Source organism: Coloeus monedula, assembly GCF_965178545.1.
Source record: "Coloeus monedula genome assembly, chromosome: 10".
NCBI classification, from domain to species: Eukaryota; Metazoa; Chordata; class Aves; order Passeriformes; family Corvidae; genus Coloeus; species Coloeus monedula.
The window spans coordinates 24677845-24693763 of record NC_138790.1 but is presented as its reverse complement, the minus strand read 5'-3'; the positions used below and the strand labels follow the sequence as shown (position 1 = coordinate 24693763).

Genomic DNA, 15919 nt, shown 5'->3' with positions numbered 1-15919 from the left:
AGGTGGACTCTCACGTTCAGCACAGGCACATCCTGATTTTTCTATGGATGCTCCTGCAGGAGAATGGGGAAGAGATGGGATTGTATCCATCTCTATCAATCCCTGATGGGAGACAGGGTGGAAATGGAGCCAGGCTCTTCCCAGTGGCATCCGGTGAAATGATGCCAAATCCCAAAAACCCAATGGAAGGAACCTGTACCCTTGTCTAACTTTTTAATGGAAAACTTCCTGATAGAACATTCCTCTGGAATTCCCCATATTTAAGCTACTTCCAAGAGTGAGAGACTGAACTAACACTGATTTTGTTGGAAGTCCCCACTGGAGCAGTGCCTCAATTCCTTAGCTTGGAAGCTCCCAAAATTGGCCCAGGAGCTGGCCCTGGAGTGCAGCCAAGGCCAGGCACCTGGCCTGAGGTTAGAAGTGTTTTCCTATAAATATTTCAACTCAGCAATTCCCACCTGACCCGCACTTGGGACCCCCGTAGTTACATCAGGCCATCCACTCACAGATTCTTAAAGCAGTGAAAGGTGAAATCATCACCTTAAGCTTTTCACCATCAACATACATGACTTTTGTCTAGAAAAGAAATGAAAAAATGAGTGTTTGCACCCCCCAATCCTCCTCCTTTTCTGTGTATTTTCCCCCTCAGGTATCTAGTGTATCCAGCTTTTGTGCTGCATGGTCTGACCTACACAGCACATTTTCTTTCACCATTTTCTCTGAGCAAAACTCAATTCCAAAGTTCTGCACAGCTTTTCCCGGGACTTTTCCAACTCAAAATTCATCAGGATCTGGGTGGAAATGCATCATTAAGCAGCTCTGACTTAAAATCCTGAACAATTTCTGTTGTATAAAAGGATCTTTTTTTGGGTCAAGTCAGAGATTTTCAGGAAGAGCTGCAGGGCACGTAGCAGCTGTTATCCATGAGAATTAATGCCTTTTGTTAAATCCATTATCCAGTGCCAGTGAGAATATTGGCAAATAATAAATTTGCTGGATACTCCCTAAACCTCTTTGAGCTCCCAAAGGGACACTGGGAACTTGAGCACCTACAAAGAGACCCAGCTTTGGTTCTGGAGAGCTGCTCCAGCCAAACAAATCCCACAAAACCAAGCAACCCTTGGATTCATGGCTTGTTTGCCCAGCAGCACAAGATCTTCCCAGACAAAACTGCTGCTGAAAGATCCATGAAAGCTTTTCCAGGCTGGCAGCAGAGCATGGAAAGGGGGAAAGGAAGAGGGAGATCTCCAGAGACAAAGAGGATGAGACAACACAGCAAATATCCAACATTCCTGGGAGACTCCATGAAGGAAAACAGGGAGGAAAAGGATTGATCAAAACAGCACAGTTTAAACCCAGCCTTTATTATTGCCCCTTCACCTACCACCAACAGGGAGTTTATTATTCTGTCCTCTTTGGGCTTGCAGACTGAAATTTGATTTTAAAGTCAACTAAAAATGATGGATCAAAATATCTGAACAGGTTTTTAATCGTTTATAGCTGATTTATTAATTAATTGCTGTGCATGGTGCTTTTAATCCACTGATACAGGCACGGGATATAGTACAATATTCATCACACTCCACAGCATTTTCCAATCTTTCTGATCAAGAGCTTTCCAGGGAAGTTTTTTTGTGTATAAGGGAACGGAAATTACAGTGTTGAGCTTCCCCAAAATATGAATGTATGGAATAATCCACCAATATCATAAAAGGCTTCAAACCATTGTGCCAAAAAAATGGGGAAAACCTTCCCCATGTAAGAGATTAAAGCTGTAACAGTAGGTAGGGACTCTACCTAAAATCCAGCAAACTGGAATAAAATCTTTCCCTCTGGACATCCTTCCTTATTTTCTCCAGTGCAGAAATTGCATGGAAAGATCCCTCAGGGATGGGAGGAACTTGTGGAATTCCTATTGCAATGCTTCCACCAGAAACTGAACTTTAATTGCTGATTCTCTGCACTATCATCCATAAAATATGAATTCCAGGCCATTATTTTGGGGTGCAGTGGGACTTAAGTCACTTTTCCTGGCCTTGTGATGGTTAATGATGGTTTGGGGAGTTTGTCCTCCCCAAGGGAATATTTATTGCATTGAAGGCACTGTCCTTACTCTGTCAGCATTTCTGCTCCCTCCCCTCCAGTGGCGTCCTGGGAAATGTGGAGATCCTCCAGCATTTCAGCCAGGCTGATCCGTGGAGCTCCATCATCATCTGTGTCACTCTCCACTGGAATATCTGCATCTAAAAACACACAGAAAAACCAACTGAGCACAGAAAAACAAACCCCAAAGCACCTGAGGAACCCCAGGGGAAAATGGGGAAAAAATTCAAACCAACAACGCCAAAACAACCAACAAACCACAAAACCAACAAGCAAAAAATTCCTCCTAAAAACCCAACAGTCCCCTCATGGAAAAAAGTGAATTCTGTATCAAATCCTTCATCCAGCAGAGATTTGGGTGAAGGAGGAAAGTTCTTTTTCTCTTTCATGTTAAAGGCAAGGAAACAAAACCCCTCAGGTGAAACAGACCTGTGAAATACTTCACAGCTTTTCTCCAGGCATGGGTAGTTTGGAGAACGCAAATACAGAATTTCAGTGAAAATATCTTCCCTCACACATGATTTAATTACACCCAACTAAGGAGTTAAAAAGGCCTTACTTCTGTAAATGTTGACATTCTTCCTGATGGTCTCATCCTCTTCCAGATCTTCCAGGAAGTCCTGGTATTGTCTGTGAAAGATGTGGGATGTATTTACTCACTTTTCCTTTGGATTCATGGAAATTTATGGAACAAAGTAAAACCACATAAACAAAGCCCATCAGACCTGAGAGCACTCCCCCACTTCCAACTCATTCTTGCTGCTGTTTTGTCCACACCTATTAATTCCCAACTCGTTTAATTTCCCTGTGCTCATTTATCTCTAATTTTCTCCTTTTTTCCACTCAGTTGGAGGTTATTTAGAAGCTGCTGCTGCTGGAGCAGCTTTGTCATTGAACAAACCCCTGCAAAGGGCAGCAGATACTGAACCTTTCATCATCTGTGTCCGTGGCTTCTCTGTCCCTTTCCAGCTCCTTCAGCTTCCAGTTCCTGCGGCGCTGCCGCTTGCTGCGGTCGTAGCTCTTCTTGATCAGCACCTGCAGGAAAAAGCAGCCCCTTTTTCCACCTCCCAGAATCCCAAATCAGCACCCAAATCCACACTTGGGCATCTCAAATCAGCTGGACTGGCACTCAGCAGTGTTATATTGAATTTGTAAGGAATTTGTCAGTTAAAATGTTTCCAAACACTTGGAAAATGTTCCTGAAGAGACAAGCACACGCCGGGGTTACAAAACAGTTTTTAACTACGCAGTGATTGGTAATTGGAACAAAACCAACAATAAATGTGTTATTTCACCATGGTAATTGGAAAACAACCCCAACAATAAATGTATTATGTAATCATCACTCAAATATTTAAGAAAATAATCCTTAAAAATCAGATGATCCTCAAATGTCACTGTTGATATCCTCTCTTCCTTCAGATACTGCTCATTATAAAATCATATTCCCTCCTAGCCCTGGGTAATGGAGAGAACTCTGTACAGAGAAAGGGATTTTCTTACCACATCAGGAATATGTTGGGGATTCATCTTGTTGGCAAATTCATCATTTAAGTTGCAGTTGGCCAAGTCGAACCTAAAATAAAAACAGGGGTTTTATTCTGCTTTATGAAAAAAATTACCTCAGTGTATCATGTTTGTATTAAAGGGCAGCACAGAGCAAGGTGCAGCTCCTAAGGAAGATAAATATTTCCAGATGAAGGCAAACAAATAAAAATCCACATGAATGTGCAGCTTTCATAAGTCTGAGCAGCTGCTGTTCCCAAATCCTGTTCTGTTGGCACTTCCCAACCTCTGGAATCCAAATTGCAACATCCACTGAGGTTCTGCTGGGCTCACAGCGTTCACGTTTAAGCCTTTTTAGGCATCACCTAATTTACCTAATCTTACAAAAACTTCACATTTGTTTTCACTGTGTATGATATTCATTAGCAAACAAATAATTAATTGGTATTTTAAAAATCCTTCCCATCTATTTGTCCCTAAATTGTGATTCCAAGCTGCACCCTGAAGGCAATGCCTTGGCTCTCTTATTTCTCACAATTTTCACATGAAAACTCCTGCTAGAAAAGAGATTTCCTGGACTAGGCCCAGGATGATTCCACCCCTTTTGCTGCTTTCATTTTGAAATCAGAACAGTTCAACACTTTCTTGATAACACATGAATTCAGTCATTAAATAATCATTTAACAGAGTTCCAGAAAAGAAGAACAGACCCCAAGACCAGGTCCCCAGGATTCAGGATGTGCCCCAGGTGAGTACAGCAGAAGTATTGGTGATCCGTGTCCAGCTCCGAGGTTTTCCTGACCCAGGCTTCAGCCAGAGTGTGCTTTGGGAATGGAAAAAAAAACATTCCTTAACCAAACCCAGCTTAACCCCAACACCTGCACTGATTTAAACTCCACTTGTCATTACACTTCTGTTGCTGCATCAAATATCCAATGTATTCCTTGCTACTCCTCATTTCTCATCTTTACAGAAGGAAGGAAAGGAAAATGCCAACTCCCAGGAATTTCCAAAGGCTGTTTCTGTGACTAGATGCCTATTGTAGCTTTTAACTGAGAAGATTTATTAATTCTGATTAAAAAGCAATGCTTCTATACTTCAACAAAACCAATTCAGCAAATAGAGCTGCAAAGTTAACATCAAACATTTCAATAACCAGTAACAAGCAGAGTTTAAACTCTTCAAGAAGAATTTCTGGAAGTGGAATTCACATCCTGCCTGTGCCATTTCCAAACCAAATGGTCCACAGGGTCCCAAGAAAAGCTTTTTCCAGTGGCAAGATCCAGAACAGCCCAGTCTGACTGTGCCAGGCAGATCCAGATCATGAATTCGGCTGAGCAGAGGCCCAAAATATGAATTAAACAGAGAAATTCTCACCTTGTTTGATCGAGCCCCTGCCCCAGCACCTTTTTTCTTCTCGTGGACCCTGTTGATATCCATGATGATGAATTCCTCCAGCTGCTTGGGGTGGAACAGGCTGTTGAAGGGGTGACGCCAGTAGGTGTTTCCATCAATTTCAGCAACTGGAAAGCGATCAGGGAGAGAATTCCTTAGGAAAAAAACCCCATTAACCAAAATAAAGGCAACTGCCAGACACATTTTGTTCATCACTGCATCACAATTTTTTAGGACACGACCCATAAGAGCAGCAGATCTGTGACAGCCTTTACTCAAAGGAATTATTCCCTGGGTCCATCCTTTTAGAGGGATTCTGCTGGCCGAGCTCACCAGTGCACACACACCAGCACAGAACTTCTGGAAGTGGCTAAAAACTTAATCCAGAAGCCATCTAATTTTAGAGGAATAAACATGACACATGTAAATGTTTAGCAGAGACAGGAAACATCCAGGAACTCAACACTGAGCCTGCCTGCTTTGCCTGGGATCCTATGGAAATCAAGCTTGGAGAATTATGTCTTAGTTCACCATTAAACTGTACAGTACATTAAACAACATTAAGGTCGAAAAATCCAAGATTTTGTGGAAACAAACAAACAATAATTGTGCCAGCAGAACGATCAGGTGCTGAGAAGAAGCTCAGACTTACTCTGCAGAGTTCTGGGGTCGATGAGGTGGATGGTGCTGGTCACTCTGATGCACACACAGATCTGGCTCATGTTCCCCAGACTCTGTGCCAGCTTTGGTGACAGACACACAACGTTGTCCTGCAAACCAACACAAAATAATTTGCATTCCTATTTCAAGAATTTTCAACCAAGTCTTTAGAAAAGTTTAGAAAATTTTAAACTTTGTATTTTTATTTTTGTAGCCCCAGTAACTCCTGCATTTCCCTCCCCACCCCCCAAACCCCACAACCTGGCCTCCATCTCCAAATCCCAACTCTTCCCACTTCCCACAACACCCTGCAGATGAAGTACAGGGAAGCTACCTTGCATATGGGAACAATTTCCACAGAGAAAGTGCTTTTGTAGTTGTAGACATTACTGTGAATATCGTGGGAGATCAAACGTTGGGATGATTTGGATCTGTAAAACAAGAAAATAAGAGTTCTCAGGAAACAAGAGGGACATCAGTTGAAACAGGAGATCCTTGGAACAAAGTGTGTCTGTTACAAATGCAAATATTAAGGAAATCGTGGTAATAGAGGTAAATTTTACCATGGCTACAAGGAAAACATGGGATTTTTGTAGAAGGGATTTTGTCTGTTTTGACTAAAACACAGGTTCCTTACATTTTCACTTACAAAATTAGTTAAAAATGAAGGATAAAAGACATTTCCCCAAATCTTCTGAGTACTCAAGGCAATAAACAGGAGTGCTGTACCTGGATGGAACTGTACACTGAAGGAAGTCCACCATCTTCTGGGCATGTTGCTTAGAAGAGTAATAAAAATCCAGGCCATCTGAAAAGAAAGGAAACAAATCCATTTCCAGCACTGTGGGTTTTTATCAAACATAATTCACAAGCTTTTCTCTACACAGCTAAATAAATCCAGGTTATTCTGCCTCCAGACCAACAAAGGCACCCACTCACCATGGATTTCTTTGATCCTTAGTGTGTTTTGATGGAGCCTGTGCTTTAAAATCAGCTGCTCCAAATAGTAAAAAGTCTTCTTGTGCACAGTCTAAAGCCAAACAAACACAAAAGCATCAAGGTTATTTAAGAACCATCAAGTGCAAAGCAGGATCTCTGAAGAATAACCATTTAGATGAAGAGATCATCTGGAGAAGGAGCACCCAAGTAAACAAAAAGATTTCACAGTGCTCTACTTATACCAACTTATTTAAAGCTTCCATTTCTCATTTTTGTGTAACTGGTTGCTAGAGAGATCTATTTCCTTTAAAGAAGATTTAAATATTTGTCTCACTGTTTCCAAACTACCTTAAAATACAGGAGGGTATTTAGTTATCCACACAAGATCCTCCTGCCAGAATCATTTTAAAGAATGTTAATACTGGACAGCAGAAAGTTTTCCTAAACTGAGTAAGAAAAAAATCCCAACACTCTTGAACACAAACATATCCCTGTGGCAAAGTGTGAGTACATTTTTGTCTGAGAAATCCAGAAAAATCACCCAATTCTTTGCCTGCTTGTTCAAATAAAAATTCAGTTTGCCTCTACCTTTTGCCTGACTTGCACCACAGCTTTCCAGAAATCCTTGGCTTCAATCCTGTGACAGTCTTCACACATCTGAGACTGAACAACGTATTCCACCACAAACACCTGCTGCAGAACTGCCCCATTTATCACCTGCAAACAAAGGTTTCAGCTAGATTTGGGTCACAAATAACAGCAGGCTCTTCCCAGCTTTACTGGAACAGACAAGAATTTTCTTCATTCTGATGAATGGCACTTTCATGACACAACTGAGGCAGGATGAAATCTAATAATAATAAGAATAATTTTAAAATCCTGTTGTTGTTTGCCATGAAAGATTTTTAAAAGCCACAGGGAGAATGTTGTGCTCCAGTTACCTCTTTCTGAACAGTCAATTTGAGCTTGAGCCTCTTGGAATGTGGTTCTGTCCAAATGAATCCTGCATCAATCAGCCGGACCTGCCCGTGGGAAAAGACAAGAGCTCAGCAAACCCAGCTCTAACTCCACAAACAGAAACTTATGATTCAGTCCACAAACTTATGGTTCAGTAAGCAAGTGAAGAAGTGAATAATCCTAATTAAAAATATATGTATTAATATCCCAAATCCAATTAATAATGCTTAGTTAGAACATGGAGGTTAATTGATGCAAAATGAAGGTGAACAATCTCAGGTCTTTTCCTCTAATAACATTCTGAACCTAAGCAATGCTTTATTCAACTCAAACATGTGAATTTGATTTAGTCTGTATATAGACCTCTGCAACCCTTTTCCATACCATCATAAATCAGTGAGAACAAATACTGCATAAATAATTCCTAAAACGTGCAAAAAGAAAATTCTAAAATTAAAGTGCATTAAAAACACATCAGCTTCCCTCAGTTCATTCTGCTCAGCTCCCATCGCTACAGTAACAATTGTGAGCATGCTGTGAAATCCTGACAGGGTCAGCTTCTCACCTTGCTCAGGGAAGCTTTGATTTTCTTCAGACACAAAGCCAGGAGCTCTCTCGATTCCAAAGCACACTGGATCCAGGTTCCTGGAGGCTGGAGATACCTGGGATACAGGGAGCATTTTACAGCACGTGGAAGATGCTTCAGCATCTTAAATTACTCGGAAGATGAGCAGCTATTTCCCAAGATTTCAGTTTAATAACAGCAGTGCAGCTACAACTTTTAGAATTATAGAAAATCATGGAAAAGCGTCTAAGATGACTGAGTTCATTCCCCCAGCACTGCCAAGGCCACCACTAAACCACATCCCCAAATGCCATATCCCCAGGGCTTTTAAATCCCTCCAGGGATGGGGACTTCACCAGTGCCCTGAGCAGCTGTGCCAGGGCTGGACAACCCTCTCCATGAAGAAGTTTTCCCAATATCCAAACTAACCCTTCCCCGGCTGTCCCCTCCTGTCAGGGAGTTGTGCAGAGCCACAAGGTTCCCCCCGAGCCTCCTTTGCTCCAGGCTAAGCCCCTTTCCCAGCTCTTCACCAGACTTGTGCGCTTTTGCCCCCCTAAACCCTGAGCCTGCTGCATTCCAAGAGCATTTTGCTGCCATCCCAAGCAATTTCGCGGCCCCTCACCTCTCGCACTGCTTGCAGAAGTGCACCGTGCCCTGCTTGGGGATGCCCTCAGTGATGTCCACCTGGGCCCGCAGGCAGCCCACGCACATGTTGGCCGGGTTGGGCGGGATGGGGACGCCGCACTGGCAGCACAAGCTGGGGCACAGGGACAGAGGGAAGCACAGTGAGTCACGGTCACGGTCACAGCCACCCCAAGCCCCGCCGCCCTCGGGGACCCCCGTCCCGCCGCCACCGCTCACATGTGTCCCTGCGCCGGGGCCGCCGGAGCCGGCAGGTACTCCATGGCTGCGGAACACGCCGCGCTTTCCGGCCGCCAGAGGAAGGGGAGGAGACGGCGGGGCCGAGCTCGGTCCGGCCCGTGGGAAGGCGGAGCGAGGGGGACGCGGAGAGGCAGGCGCGGAGCGTGAGGGGGTTGTGGGGGGATTGTGAGCGAGCCCCGAAAGCGTCGTGAGGGGCCGTGGAGAGGCGGGGGAAGCGGTGAGGGAGCCCTGAGGGGATCGTGGGGGAACTGTGAGGGAACGGGGAAAGGGCTGTTAGGGGGCCATGGAGAGGCGGGCGGGAGCTGTGAGGGAGCCATGGAGGAACCGTGAGGGGGCCGTGGTGGAGCCGCCATGGAGAAGCGGGCGGGAACCGTGAGGGAGCCGTGGTGGAGCCGCCATGGAGAAGCGGGCGGGAACCGTGAGGGAGCCGTGGTGGAGCCGCCATGGAGAAGCGGGCGGGAACCGTGAGGGAGCCGTGGTGGAGCCGCCATGGAGAAGCGGGCGGGAACCGTGAGGGAGCCATGGGGGAACCGTTAGGGAGCCATGGGGGAACCGTGAGGGAGCCATGGGGGAGCCGTGAGGGGGCCCGGAAAGGGCCGTGAGGGGGCCGTGGAGAGGCGGGCGGAAATCGTGAGGGACCTACGCTGTTACAATTCATTAATTAAGAATTAAATGATACTTTGATTTGCAAGGAGGAGCTGGTACAACCCGTTCGGTTTATATTCCATTTGTGATGTATCATAACCGCCCTTTGGAAGAGAGGAACCGCCGTGGTAGGGGTCAGAATTAAATGACCTTTAACGTCGTTTCCAACCCAAACCATTGTGTGATTCGGTGATTCTGTGATAGCGAGATTTGTTTGTGGATCAGCATTTGCTTCCTGCAGGTTATGCTGGAGAAAAATAAAGCTGAATTGCATCAACACGCTGTGTGGCCCTTTTTAATGTGGTAGCATCCCGATGGAAAGGAAAAGTTCTTTCACTCAGGGACTGAAAATCACAGCCTGTCAAGCTGTCTGCCATGTTTTTAATTCTTTGGCACATTTTTCTTTGGTGGGCTGCTTGTGTTCACACACTGTTCCTCACTTCTGCTCCTTTGAAATTAAGTTTCTTTGCAGACCTCTCTGGAGACTCACTGTGGACCACATTATTAAAAACAATGAAAGGAAAATGCAAAATTTAAAAAATTGAGTTTCCCTGCACTGCAGTTTTGTTTCAGAACCTCTGCTACAGAGTGGATGTTATATATTTTTTACTTCAAGCCCTGATGAATCACTCTATCTTTGATTTCTTTGATTTAGGAAATAAAACACTTCCAGGCTGGCATTTGGAGAGTCTGGCGTTGGGAGAGGGGTAGGACAAAGCCTGTCCTTTATGGAAGCCACATCTTTGAAGTCACTGGGAGGAGAATTCCTGATAATGCTTGAAAAGTTTCCAGTGCGGATTTATTTTCAACTGCAGGTGTTTCCACCTAATTTTGGTGCAAATACATCAAACCCCACCTCAGCTCAAGGCACAGCCTCAGTTAATATCAGAACTGGGTTCTTTGTAGTCACCAAGGTACTCTGTATTTCCTCTGCAGGCTCTGGTTGTCCTCTGGCTTCGTGGAAAATTTGTGTGTTAAATTGTGCAAAGATGTAAAGAAATTTATATCTTTGCACAAAATAAACAAGGTAAAAAGCAAAGCAGCCTGAATCTCACCCCTAGTGAGACATATCAGTTTGCACTGATTTCTTATGTGTTTTTCAGTATTAAATGTTATAAGGATTTTATATAGGAGTTTTCTGCCTCTACTGCCATATTCTTTCACAGCTTTTAAAGGATCTGAGTGATAGGAAAGGACAGCAAGCACATCATTTAAATATAGGTTAAATTAAAAAAAGTTAACACTATTTAAAACCAGGTTTCAATATTGATTTGCTCTCAGGCTTGTTTGCAGGTGGCTGGGCCCTCAAGAAAGTACCTGTAGGTGTTTTTGGGAAAGCTCAAGTGCCAAGGCTAGAAACACCAGGAGAGTGTTTACCAGTGGTGACAGCTCCCACTAGTTTCATTTCCAGTAGGAATGTCCATTAGAACAATAAAATGGGAAAGATTCCTGTGATTAATTTAACAGACACCTGAGGTCACTATTCCCTCACATAAACTGGATCCAGGAAAGGAGGTGCCGCAGCTGCTCGAGGAGCTCCTGGGACTTCTCCTCCAGTTGGAGCTGCTGTGACCTTCCCAAAGAGGGTTTGTTCTGGGCTGCTGTTTTCATTACCTGTGCTCATTTCAGTATAAAACTCCCAGGAATTTAAGAACAGGACCAAACACAGTGTTCTACACTTTTTTTTTACTATTTCCTCTCAAATAAATTTGGGATTCAGAGCAGTGTGTGCAGCAGCTCCAAGGCACAATCAGTAAAAATACCCTTGTTTAACTGTAGGATTTTAGCAACAGCATCTGGATGGAAGCAGGGGAAGGGCTATGCAATAACAATAAAACACCTTTATGATCTTTACTGGTGCCCAGTTTAGTTTTTAGGAGGATCCTGGTGCCACCCAGTCTGTATTTTCAGCTGCTGAGGTCCTCAGCGTTCACACATTCCTGACAATTTTGCTCCTCTTCCTATTGCACCAAGTCATGGTTTGGAGGAACGGAGCAGTTTCCATTCAGACAACAGAAGAGTCACCGGCATTCAGAGAGGGGAATTAAAAGCAGGGCTTTTAAAGGGAGCTGTTGTAGGCTCCAAGGTGGAGGCAGCAGCTCCCAGCGCCACCAGAGACATTCTTGGGCAGAACAGATTGTGCCTGGCCTGTGTGTGGGGTGGCAACTGCCAGATTTATTCCAGGATCTAGCTCCCAGTTTGGTTGTAACCAGACATCCCCAAGTGGTCTATTCCTTTGAGAAAGCAGGGCTCTCCTTGCTTTTCATGCATGGCAGCTGGGAAGTTGCAAACTGATAATTTCAGCAAGGCAGCACACACAGAGCCGTGCCTCGGCTGCTGCTTCAGCTTGTCCTCTGTGTCTGAATGGGAGGAACACATGCCCTGATTCCACTGGGACATGGTACTTCCAGGGGCTGCTCGCCATGAGTTCACCTGCACTAAATTTACTGGGATAATGTTCCAATTATTTTCCAGTTCTTGCCTATTTCTTCAGTTCTAGTGAGGAATCCAATTAGCAATCCAATTTGTAGTGTGAGCCACGAGCATTATCACTGCTGAGCTTCAGAGGCAGGAACAAGGGAAGCTGGAACAACTCCTTTAAAATAGCTTTGTGACGGGGATCAGGATATTGTGACATTCCACTTTCAGCTGATGGAGATGAAACTGTGTTGCATCAGCAGCTTTAATGAGCGTTGTCACAGCACAAATACCTGTGGGTTGGCTTCCTTTTCATGTGTGCGTGAAACTTGCACGTAAAACATGTTGGATGCAGTGCAGGGATACCTCTGGAAGTGCTGCCCTGTGTCAGCAGAGGGGGATAATTCCCAGCCCTGCTGAAGCAGCTGGGAATAGCTGGATGCTCAGTGTGCCAGGGGCAGAGCTGCTGGGTTTGTGCACTCAGGGGAACAGTGGATGCACGCGGCAGTTTGGCACTGAAGGGCATCCTCTGCTTCCTAAATCCCTGGAACCTTTTAAAAACCACTGCTGTCACGGGCTTACAAACAGCAGAATTGTTCTTAGTAGCCTTTATAAACCAAAATAACACAAACCATATTGAGCTGCTCAAACAAGGAGACATCCCAGATTAACGACATTAGATTTAGATTAGATGTGAGGGAGAAATTGTTCCCTGTGAGGCCCTGGCACAGGGTGCCCAGAGAAGTTGTGGCTGCCCCTGGATCCCTGGAAGTGCCCAAGGCCAGGTTGGATGGGGCTTGGAGCAGCCTGGGATAGTGGGAGGTGTCCCTGCCCATGGCAGGGGTAGGATGGGATGGGACTTAATTTCCCTTCCAACCCAAACCATTCTGGGATTCTATGAAATTGGACCTTGTGGGTATTGCAAGGGAAAATCCTCCTGTGATAACTCAAACATCACAGCCTAATCTTCCTTGATAACCACGGACAGCCATGGCAAAGGTTTCACTTTAAGTAAAAGCATGGACAGGAGCCAGGAGGTGTTGTTTTAGTCCTGATGTGTTTGTTACCAGGCTGCACTAGGCCTGAACCTCAGACTAAGAAATAATTGTTTTAAAAAGGTAAATATTTGCTCATCAGAACACGAGAAGGATCTGAGGATGATTGTACAGGAGCTGTTTGCTTTCCTCTTGCCTTTGGTAATCTTCCGTGTCCCAGATAAAACATCTCGTCCCATTAAAGGAATCCTGGTGAGAGGGTGGGGTGAGCTGGGAGCTGCTGGGAGAGGGTCCACACCAGCGTTGAGTGTGGACATCAGGAGAGGTTCAGATGGATATTGGGAAGAATTCCTTCACTGAAGGAGTGGTTGAGCTTTGGAATGGACTGCCCAGGGTAGTGGTGGGGTCACATCCCTGGAGTGTTCAAACAACACTGGATGTGGCACTTCAGGATATGGTTTAGTGGGTTGAAGGTTGGACTTGATGATCTTGGACATCTTTTCCAGCCTCAGTGATTCTGTAATTCTGAGATCAGGAAAATGAGTGTATTTTTCACAGAATTTACATTTTCACTTTGAGTTCTCTGATGAGAGAGTGTGAGAAGAGCAAAATGCAGGTAAAAATATTGCACATTATGCCTGTTCAAAAGCTGTACATAGAAATTATGGGTAGAGTTGACATTTCCTAGACTTCACTTTCCTGACTTCCCTTGCCTCACTCTGGCTGGCTGGAGACAAAACCAGGGAAAATGCCAAAAATGCAGTTCAGCAAATGAAGATTGCTTAAACAGTTAGGGAAGGAAAACATGGAAAAAGGAGGAGTGGGAGGAGGATGAGGAGGACAGGGACACTCTGTCCACCCAGGGAGTCACCAGACCACTGGGACATTGCAGCATTAAGCATCTTCCCAGTGGTAACCTAGGATGTGCTGAAATAAATGGAATTTACTAAATGAAATGACAATTAACTCCTTCTTCTTAATTATTCACTGTTTTATTTTGCTTGCTCCAGTCCTCTCTGATGGCGCTTGCATTTTACAATTATTCAGCGAGATAAGTTCCCAGGAGGAGATGTCACAATTGTCGTGGGATGGATCTCTCTTCCCACTGTTCCCACCTTGTTGGCACAGGCACACGGAGTGCTGACACATCCCTGGGAAAAGGTGCCTGTGCAGGTCTTGCTCAGCCAGAGCATTGCAAAACCAGGACTCACTGTATGGCCAAGGGAGTGGAAGCTTCCCAAGCTGATCCCAGTGCTGCAGCTCATTATTTATTTAGGAGTATCTGCGTTTGTAGGAAAGATGATCCCAGTATTGCTCCTTTGGCAATGAAGATTTCTTGGGGAAAAGAGGCCATGGAGCCAGGGCTGCTGCAAGGGGCTGTTTCAGTGCCCGAGTCCTGGATGGATGGATGGAGGGGATTGGAGAGGAATGGTTTGGGTTGGAAGGGACCTTGAAAATCACCCAGTGCCGCCCCCTGCCATGGGGACACCTTCCACTATCCCAGAGTGCTCCAAGCCTCATCCAACCTGGCCTTGGACACTGCCAGGGATGGATCAACCACCGTTTCTCTGGGCAACCTGTGCCAGGGCCTCCCACCCTCCCAGGGAAGGATTTCTCCTAATATCCAATTCCAAATTAAAAAATGATACTGCACTGGGTGTGGGGCTCTGAGGTATTTTGGTGCCACTAAAATGCATCAGTGATAAGGAAGAGCTTTTGGATACCAAAATTAGCCAAAATTTGGATTCCACTTAGCTCAGATTATTGGATAGCATAGGGAGGCACCTGTAGCCAGCTGTGGAAGGTTTGCACACAGGCAGCAAACTGGAATTTTTTGATGCATCTCCACAGCAAGCCTGAGGCAGCACAGACAGCTGGGTGGAGGTACCCACACCTCAGTACCAGTCTGGTTCCACTTGAGTTCACCTTCAATTCTCACGTGGGGAGAAATATTGGAAAGGAAAACCAAAAGTGTGTGGAGAAAACTTCTTGGGATGTATTATTTACCTGGAGTGAAATACCAGACGTGTCCCAAACTTTCTCTGAGCAAGGCATCATCGTGTCCAGAGCTGGATGTGTTGAGTTAGTTTGCAGCATCTTTTTTTGAGCTGTTCCTTCATAAATCACTCAATCTCTGTGCGTTTGGCAGATAATTAGTGCCTCAGTGAGGCTTCGCTCTTGTGCAACTGGTGGCTGTGGAAAACGCAAGGAACTGCTGGAAGCCCTTTCCTCTGCCAGCCTGATGGGCGAGGCTGCTGCTCCCCATCTTTAATTACAGTGCTGCAATCCCATCCCAACCCTTTCCGTGTCGGGCTGCTTTATCCTGAGCCTGGCCTCACTTGTTCCGTGTCACATTCTCCATGATGAACATTTTACCTGCGCTTTCTCCTCCTGTTCATTTTTTTAGTACCTACAGCTCCTAAAGATTCACAGAGTGTAACTCATCCATGAGTATGACCTTGAAATAAAGAGGTATTTCTGATCCACTCCATGATTACAAAGCAAAGATAGGAGCTGCCAGGAAAAGTAACGGGACCAGCACCCTCGCTGACAATGGATCTCTTCCTGACCCTGCCACAATTTACCTTCATTTCCTCCCTCTTTGCTCAGTCATTGTAAGAAAAGCAGAATCTGGGGGGGGGGGGGGGTTTGTATGGATTTGTCAAATTTACCCTATTTTCCATCGTGTGGATATTTCCCCTCTCCTCTTTGTCCTGGTTCCTGACTTTTTCCTCTTACCTGAGCACATTGCAGCACTGAGATCCTTATTTTGATGCAAAGGGTTTGTGTGCATGGTTTTAATTCCACTTTTAAACCCAGACTAATGCGTGCTGGCAATTGAGGAGGGCTATAA

General features: G+C 45.0%; 1 protein-coding gene across 1 annotated transcript; it reads right to left on the bottom strand.

Annotated features, from left to right (window-relative positions):
- Positions 1-1364: 1364 nt before the first annotated feature.
- NMD3 (NMD3 ribosome export adaptor) lies at positions 1365-9050 on the bottom strand. Its single transcript, XM_082287906.1, has 15 exons — positions 8987-9050; positions 8748-8882; positions 8126-8222; positions 7545-7625; positions 7192-7320; positions 6604-6694; positions 6394-6472; positions 5999-6095; positions 5657-5774; positions 4987-5132; positions 4320-4432; positions 3607-3679; positions 3032-3138; positions 2663-2733; positions 1365-2243 (listed from the first exon to the last, which is right to left on the bottom strand). The coding sequence occupies exons 1-15, from the start codon at positions 9028-9030 to the stop codon at positions 2110-2112; spliced, it is 1515 nt and encodes a 504-aa protein (XP_082144032.1). The 5' UTR covers positions 9031-9050; the 3' UTR covers positions 1365-2109.
- Positions 9051-15919: the final 6869 nt, after the last annotated feature.

Excerpts from the sequence above, each read along its gene's own strand:
- NMD3 (XM_082287906.1), bottom strand. The coding sequence starts at position 9,030 with ATGGAGTACCTGCCGGCTCCGGCGGCCCCGGCGCAGGGACACAT. Across the intron at positions 4,433-4,986 it reads CAGGGGCTCGATCAAACAAG|CACACTCTGGCTGAAGCCTG; the intron begins GTGAGAATTTCT and ends CCATTCCCAAAG. Across the intron at positions 3,680-4,319 it reads CCTGGGGACCTGGTCTTGGG|GTTCGACTTGGCCAACTGCA; the intron begins GTCTGTTCTTCT and ends TTTTTATTTTAG.